Here is an 8,674-nt window from a genome sequence, read left to right on the forward strand (position 1 = left end):
AGCTGAGCTGCCCGAAGCGGTGACAGCGCTCGGCCGGCGCTCCCGGCTTCTGCTCCCATGGAGACACAGCTCTTCCCGGGGAAGTAGCGATTCGGTGTGAAACGACACCGCTGGGAAAAGGCAACCTGTGTCTTAACTGGTAGTTTAAAGTAGTGGCCATTTCCCCGGCAACCGGAGAGCTGCAGGAGGAGGCTGGGAGAGGTTCTCCCGTTCACAGCATCACGGTGGGTTTTACTCCTGTCATTTCAAACAGCTGCTGCGTTTACAAGTTCATCCTAGGAGAAAGTCCTCGCATCATCCCCGAGAAATTTAGGGAATGCTGTGCCCGTTCTCCCCTCATTGCACCTTTTCAATAGTCTCACAGTTCCACAGCACAGCTGAATTCACACTTTCTTTTCTCTTTCACTTTCCCTCGCGCTCTGTCCTCCCTTCAGCTTTCCAGTTTTTCACGCTGGAAAACAATCAGCAGTGTCATCTTCTTAAACGTCTTTTTCTTTCCTTCTGATTCACTGGGTTCTTTTAAAAAGAAGTCACAAAGTAATCCTGTTCAGCCTCTCTGGAGCGAGCAGTTTCGGGCTTTTGTCTCCTTTATGCTTGAAGCACAGTTAAAGCAAATGCTGTTCCCTCTTGGTGACAGCGCTGCGCGCCCCGGGGACACAGTGCTGCTGTGCTCGAGCTGGAGGGGCAGAGTGATGCTGCCCAGCTGCAGCTGCAAGGCAGCAGAAGGACAAAGCTCTGTGTTATTTGTCTCTCAAAAGCGACAACTACTGTGTTTTGTTGTCCTGCCTTTTTTTGCTGGGATGGAAGAAACCATCTCCTCAGCTGGCTGGGGCATTCAGCCCAAACTGCCCGCCTAAAGCTGAGCCCCTGCCTGGCAGGAAGGAGGTCCCCATGCTGTGACAGGGTGGCAGGGGACCCTCAGCTCTGCGAGGACACGTCTGTGAGGAAAGCCATGATCCCACGCTCTCCAGCTGGGCACTCGCCCGCTTTCCTGGCTTGTGGAGATTGTGCCACACGGATCAAGTGCCAGGCGATGCCGGGCAGGTTAGAAATGCACCATGCCAGGCTGCCACGGCCACGGGAAGCAGCAGGTGTTTGGGAGCCTTGCCCAGGTTGTGCAGGAGCTACGGACCGAGGCTCTGGGCCTCCATCAGCACAGCAGCAGGACACTGTGCCTGATCCTGTGGGATTCTGGAGCTGTCTGCCAGGATACCCACTGCTGCCTGGGAGGCTGATAATTTGTCTGGCCTGTGGTGGGGCTGAGACCACCGACTGTAGATTTTTCTCCTCAAACAACATGCTGTGACACTCCCTTGTGACCTGGTCTTGTTTGCATTAAAGGGAATTTTTCCTTCTGTTTGGCAGCATCCATCACTAGTTTCCAATATCTGTACTGCAAGATACTGTACATGTAACAATCCTTTTACCCCCTGGTTCTGCTGGGGAGCTCCTGCCCCACTCCATTCCCTGTTGCAGTTCAGGCCAAGTTTTCATGACTAAATGACTTACCAGGTTTGAGAGCCACTACTAAGTTCAGAATCACCACTGCACTGAAGAGCTGAAACAAAGCAGCACGCTGCCCTGAAACAGGAATTTGTTGTTATCAGACGCTGGGAAGCGCTCCCTGAATTTTGTGGTGGGGGGGTTTCAGGAGAGCACAGGTGCCAGTGGCACCTCTCTGGTGCTCTCTGGCCGTGTGTGTGTGCAGTGCTGACCCTGTGTTTGTGTTGCAGCTGGCAGGACTGGCTGTCATTGCCTTCGGGCTGTGGCTGCGCTTCGGCGGGGCGATGGCAGACTTTGCTACAGACAAAAAGTCCCCGGAGTATTTCTTCCTGGGTAAGTTCCAGCGCGTGGGAGGACACAGCTGTCAGCCCTTGCTTCATCCTGGGGCAGGTGATGCACTGAATTCTGTGAAGGTCAACAATTCCTGCCCTGAACTACCCAAAACTGGGCGTTCTGTGTGTGCCATGTGCGTGGTGGTGGCTTTTGACTTCTCTCTGCCTGGCATCCACTTCCTCAGTCCAAACTAATCTCTTCTCTTGGATTTGATCCAGTCCTCACGTATCCTAAGTGAATTGTGCTAATACTCTCAGAATAGAAGGTGAGACAGGTCAGAGACTCGTGGGGTTCACCAATATATCCTTCCTTCTGTGCAGCTGCCAGCCAAGAAAACAACACTGTCACTTCAGAATGTTCCCAGTGCCAGTGCAGCAGTTAAATTTTGCTCCCCAGTTCTCCCTGTGTCTCACTGGTCAGCACTGGTGTTACTTCATTCACATAGGCCCCAGTGTGACTGAAGTATCAGAGCAAATCCTTCCACTAATGAAAAGTCAAACTAAACTACCTGGTGTTCAGCCATCTCAGGAGGTGTTTGTCCAACCCAGGCAGGAATCAACTAGTTCCTCAAGTCCACAGATCTGGTATTAGTCACTTCTAATTTTAGCATTTAAGATAATTTTTCTCTCCCTAGGATTTCCAGGCGGGTTTTCTGGAAATGCCACCTGTGTTATGTATCTATAGACACCCTTAAATAGCAGCTGTCTGGGACTGCCAGCAACTGCATTTCTCTGCCACTGGCAACTGTAACATGTCCTTACAGCAGAAAAGTCAGGGGTTTTTTTCTGTTTAATTCATCACCCCTGGAGACTGACTCAGTAAAATCCAGTTGGCACAAACATTTTTGCCATCTCCAAATGCCAGGTGTGAGTGAATTCCCAGCCCTGCCGTGTCCATCGAGCCACTCTGACAGGGTGGAAGGACTGGGAGTTGGCCCGAGGTGTCCTGCAGTCAGTCACCCATCACTGCAACATTGTGCAGTTGCTTTAAATACCCCGATTCTCTTAGTGGAGGCCTTGACTCAGATCCACCACAGTCCCAACCCAAGCCTCTCTAACATATGCAGCAGGCTGGAGACACAGAGCTGGCTGTACAGCACTGTGGGAATAGATGGGGAGAATGTGATGTCCAGCAAAGTTTCCATGTGATTTTTGTGAGGCTGAATAAAACCATTCAGACAAAAATGTTGTTTGGGACCTGAGGGTTATTGTAAAATGCCCTGTAGCATCTCCACTGACACAGAGAGGCAGGAAATATGATTTAGTTTTTCTCTTACATCTGAGCTGCTATGACAGCAGCATATTAGATCACCAGCTTAATTTCCAGATCCAGTTTATACCTGCTGAACTTCCTGTGCTGTGTGCTGGAGTGGTTCCCTGCCTCATCCACTTACGTTTGTCCCAGGAGAGCAAACAAGACAGAAAGATGTTCTGACCTTCAGAATCAAGTGCTGTTGGTTTGTTGGAAGCCAGAAATTAATACATCCTGTGCTGTGAATAAGCACCACAGTGCAGACTGTAACACACTGTGTAAACAAGATATTCTCTGGTGCATATGCATTCAAATCTGCTTCTGTCCTAAATAGGAATTACAAAAGTTGTTCAAAGCTGTTAATTTTGGGAAGTCCTGGGGAACCTTCTTGTAAAAGTTTCATCACAGACCATGACACTGAACTATTGGGCTGCCACATGTATTTATAGAGCTGCCTGCTGAAATATGTAACTGCAAGCAGGGGAAGTGCTGAGGAACAGGGCACAGAGATGTTGAGAATTCTTTTAAACTTGCACTTTGGACTGAATTCTAAAGCGAAGGGTTTGCCCTTTTTGTAATAGGCACTGGACAGAGCAGTCCTGTGAGAGAAAACCAGAGTTTTTTGCTGCCCTCCCTCATTACAACTCATGTTAAACGCTGCTGTGACTTCTGAGCATCTGATGGGGCAGCTGTGCTGGGGCTGGGAACAGTCTGGGACTAAGTGGTAAAAGAACAGTGATAAGTTCAGTTACAGTGGGTTTTGCAGCAGACAAAGCTGCACTTGATGGTCCTGCTGAAGAGCTTTGCCTCTCTAGATTTCAGCTTGGAGTCCCCCTTGCCAGTTGTGTGTTGGGCCTTTCTCAGAGTCTGTGGGGCTGTTGTTTGTTTGGCTCTGTTTGCTCTGTGACATGCATCCTGGCTGACAGCCAGGGCTCTGCATAGGAATTCTGAGTATGGAACACTGTGCAGCACGCAGGGAGCAGCTGCCCTGAGGGCTGGAAGAGAAAGCCCTCTTAAGCAGTATGACTTAAAATATAAGTCTATAGCTAAATATCTAAGAGTAATTTCTTTGTCTCTGTTCCCCTGGCTGCTTCTCTGGCTGCCTTGTGATAACCCAAGCCCCTGTGATCACATCAGCTTTGTGCCAGTGCTTGGAACAACAGTGCAGGTGCATTCAGAGTTTGCTTTGTAGGCTGAAACACTGTCCAGAATCACCATCTTCTGGAAAACATTTAATTTTCTTTCTTCTAAAGAGCAGCATATTCTGCTCTTTCTGTACCTGGATTGAGCTGCCAGCCCAATCTAACCAGCTTCTCCCTTGTGCTTCCTTGTGATGTTTTTTTTCCTGGATCTGAAATGTTGTTTTAGTTTAAAATAATTGATAATTCTATCCTTGCATTTTCCATTAGGCCAGAATGAGTCTCCTTAAATAGCCTTGCTCTTTACCAGCAGTCCAGCTGCCTTTTCTGCCCCTGGAATAGTTCGGGCCATGACTTGGCAACGAGGCCTGTTCATCTTTTCCAGCCACTGAGATGTTTTTGTTGGTTGGAGAACAGCTTCCAGGCAGCAGTGCTGAGGGCAAGCACATACGTGTTCTTAGTTTTCTGTTGCTTGTGGTTTTGTGTTTGGTGATCCATATTCCCCACTGCAGCCTGCAGTTAAAATCCTACAACAGAGAGGGCTGGAGCTGGAACTCTTTGACCCACGCAGTCTCCATCCACTTTACCAGATGTATCTTACAGACTCCTAAAATTGGACATCCACTGCCTGCAGCTCCCCAGCTTTTGGAGTTTCTGCTACAGTGGGACAATATTTTTGTGTTGCTCCATCTCATAGTACAGTTTTTGTGCCTGTGCTTCAAGTGGTGAGGCAAAACTGGAGCTTCCTTGTTTGGCTGCCTTTCAGCTCTGGTACAGGTCACTTCTCTTGTAGATGCACTGGAGAGAAAAAAGAATGAAAGGAAAAAGATAATTTCAGCAAAGACCCATAGCTGGCAGTTACCTCTTTTATCTGAGTTGTCTGTGGCACTGCACTGATCAGAAGGAGAAAAGATCTGTAGAATAAAGGGAATTCCTTGGATTGCTCAACCTTCTTGAGACTCCTGTGCCAAGACTCTGGCAAGTGTTTTACTGGGCAGGGAAGTCTGCAGCAATCAGGAGGAAACAGAGATGCTTCTGTGAACCCAAGGTGTCAGCATTGCTGTCCCACAGTTGGTCCTTAACTAATTCCTTGTAGTGGTGCTGTTCTTAATTTTAAAAATACCTAAGGCACAGCAGTACAGACCAAGTGCTGCTGAGGACAAGTGGAGAATTTGTGAAGTAAAAACTAACACAGGGACTTTTTAAGGGTCTGTTCCAGGCCCCTTTTGTCCCCTCTCTGCTTTTGGTGGATGAAGGGCAAAGTCTGCTTTGGTTCCTTGGGCAACAGGAAGGACAAACCCTTTGTATCCCTAATAAATGAAGTGCAGAGGATCCCATCACTGCCAGCAGCAATAAAAATGAAGTGTATGTACTCAACAAGCCCCATCAGGAATGGTAACAAAACCTGATGAATGTGAATGAATCAATCTGGGTGACTCTTTCTCAGCCCTGAAACTCTGCTTTTCCTACACAGCCAGAGCTCACAGCCCTTGTGCTGTGTTGTGTTCTCTGTTTCAGTTCCAGGATCCAGTCTGTGGTCCAGGCACTCCTCAGGGCCAAACCAGTTGTGGACAAAAGTTTCAGGGTGGCTGTGGCTTTTTCTTGGGGTCTGTGAGAGCACTGAGTGATCCTTCTGGCTTTGAAAGGTACAGTTAGATGGCACATGCCTTAGGATATGAAGTCATGTCTGGAGTTGAAGGATATTAGTAGTTTTTCTCCATAGTAGTGGATGCCCATACAAACAGGAGTTGGCCAGCAGTTAAATCCATGTAAACTGCAGTTCTCTGCTCCTGTGCCTCACTTTGTTCTAGTTCTATTCATGTATTTTGGACTCAAGCACTGTATCCTTAGTCAACAGTATTTTTTCTCCTAAATCCATGACCTCTCAAACTCCCTCAGCCTTTAAAATGAGAGCCGTTGGCAAAGCAGCCTCTGTAAAAGGTGCAATACCACAAGGGGAGCATCAAATGGTATACTGGAGAGCCTTTTAGCCTGTACTTAAGACTTAAGCCATGAATTTGTCTTTCTTCCTATCATCTTGTGTTCTTCTGCTGTTCAGGAAGAGTGGTTTAGAAAAGGCTGATAGTGGCCCTGAGTGGAAAACGAAAGCTGCTGCACTGGAAATTGGCTTAAAAAATATGACAGCACCACTACCACCCCCTGAGAAAACCTCCCTCAAAATGAAAGTTGCTCTGAAGTCTCTGTGCTGGGTCATAAAACCTTGCAGCAGTTCCTAAGAGTCAGTATTCCCCCTGGCAAAATAAAAGCAAGAATAAAGGCAATTCTGACCAGACAAGCCAATTTAGCCTAATGGAACAATCCATCCATCTGCCTCGGGTGGTTTTATATTTGCAATGATGTTCAGGAGGCTGGTTTTTTAATTAATCACTTAAGCATGATAATGCACTTTTTGCTTTTTGCCTATTAAATTGTGCTCCTGGGTGACTTCTGCCACCCTCCTCTCTCTGCTGTAACTATCTAAAGCCAGTTCCACCCTGCAGCAGCAGTTGAACTCACAGTTACACCATTTCCTTCTCTGGCACACCCTCTTCTCCTCCCTTGACAGTGGCTGCCCCATCCCTGGAAGTGTCCAAGGCCAGGTTGGACAGGTTTTGGAACAACCTGGTCTAGTGGAAAGTGTCCCTGTCCATGGCAGGGGGTGGAACAAGATGAATTTTAAGATCCCTTCCACCCCAAAGCATTCCATGATTCTGTGATTCCTTGCTGGAGCAGCACACTACACTCCAGGGATGCTCAGGCTTTTTTTTTTTTCATACAAACTCTCTTTAAAAGGACCATTTCTGCTCTAGATGCCAATCTCTAAAGGGGCTTCTGGAAAACAACCAAACCAGTACAACCCATTACATCTCCAGGGAAATGTCCTTTGCAAGGGAATGCTGTGTTTCATTCTGACAGAGCTGTAAATACATTTGGAATGGCCACTCTTGAAGCCAATTAGAGGAAAGTGTTTTGTCTGCTGGAAAAAAATAAAACAGCAGCCAAAAACCTTTTTGGGGTGTGTCAGTTCAAAAGCATCTCCAGAGAGGGTTTGGATTGAGCTGGCTCTTATATACACAGGATTATTCAGGGTGTCCTAATCTAGAGGGGATTGCAGAGAATCAGGAGAGGATTTTAGGATGCCAAATGACTGAGTATTACAAGGGCAGATGAAATACAGTATCAACAAAGCAAAGTGACGCACGTGGTAACAGATAATGTGAGCAGAATAAACACTGACAGACCTGAAACAAGCTATAACCACACAGGAACATGATCTTAGACTCACCCTCAGTTGCTCCTGACAACCCACTGCCTTGTTCAGCTGCAGTCAAAGAGGCATATAAATGTCAGGAATCATTAAGAAAGGAAATGGGAATTCAATTGAAAAATCTTAATGTCATTTTGTACATCCCCAGTGCACTCAGTGTCCTGGTGCTCTCTGGTTCTGCTCAAAAAGGATGTAACAACACTAGAAAAAGTACTTAGATATTTGATGAGATTATGGTCCTTGTGTGCACTTTGAACAACTCCCATATGGGGAAGATTTTCACACATCATTAAGTTGTAGAATCCATGTCCACAGGACTCTGTGAAGTTCAGCCACAATTGTGCAGGTGTGCTGGTTACACCTGATTTCAGTGCAGTTTGGTGGGGGGTGACAGGCACTGACAGAGCCTTTGGGAACAGCTTGGCTTAATTGAATTTGGGATGTGGTTATTTAGGGTTGTGAGATGCACGTGAGCAAGAGGTAACACGGTGTTCTGTGGGAAAGGGGAGGAAGTGGACTGGGATGTTACATTACAGTGAGGCTGCTTTTAAATTGAAATTCAGGATTTGTGCATCAGCAGAAGGCTGCAAACTGGCTGGTGTCCGTAATGCTTTTGTGGTTCCAGGAGGATTAACCACAAAATCCTCGTGGAATTCGCACAAGACATTTATTCCTATACGTCCATTATGCTCAAATTAAGGGTTATGTTCCAATTCTCCAGAAATCCATCTTCCTTCAGAGGCCTCTGCAGCTTTCCTCCAGTTTTGTAAATGTATTTTATAGATAAATATACAATGGAAATGTCTAGTAACAAGCCTGTTTCAGAAACAGCCTTTTCTGCCAAGTGCCACACACACAACTGTCCCTGTCTGGCCAGTTATTTCCAACTCCTACGTGTGTTTCTCATATTTTCCAACAGTGTGTCTGTACTACAGGTTCCTTGGTGCTCTCCCGAGGGCTGGAGAGCCTCAGCCCTTCTGTGGAGGAGCACATCTACCTCCTGGGCTGCAAGGAACACACAACCTCAGGAAAATCCCTTCAAGTGCTGTCTGGGCTCTCGGGCTCCTGCCATCACTGCCTCTGGGTCCCTCACCCCAAGAACAGAGCTGCTTGTTTTCTCAGTGGATTATGAACAGTTGGTGGTTTGTTCACTGTTATTTACTCAGCCAAAAAGAAAAAA

At 47.1% G+C, this 8,674-nt stretch overlaps 1 protein-coding gene across 1 annotated transcript in view; it reads left to right on the forward strand.

Moving 5' to 3' along the window:
- The first annotated feature begins 1,058 nt into the window (after positions 1–1,058).
- Positions 1,059–8,674, forward strand: part of TSPAN2 (tetraspanin 2) — a 21,375-nt gene continuing 13,759 nt past the window's right edge. Inside the window, exons 1-2 of the mRNA XM_029962479.1 lie at positions 1,059–1,112; positions 1,734–1,836. Of these exons, the coding sequence (XP_029818339.1) occupies positions 1,059–1,112; positions 1,734–1,836 (157 nt within the window). The remainder of the gene's footprint in view (positions 1,113–1,733; positions 1,837–8,674) is intronic.

The sequence above is a fragment of the Manacus vitellinus genome, unplaced genomic scaffold (genome assembly GCF_001715985.3).
Source record: "Manacus vitellinus isolate BGI_N305 unplaced genomic scaffold, ASM171598v3 scaffold_47_pilon, whole genome shotgun sequence".
Taxonomy (NCBI): domain Eukaryota; kingdom Metazoa; phylum Chordata; class Aves; order Passeriformes; family Pipridae; genus Manacus; species Manacus vitellinus.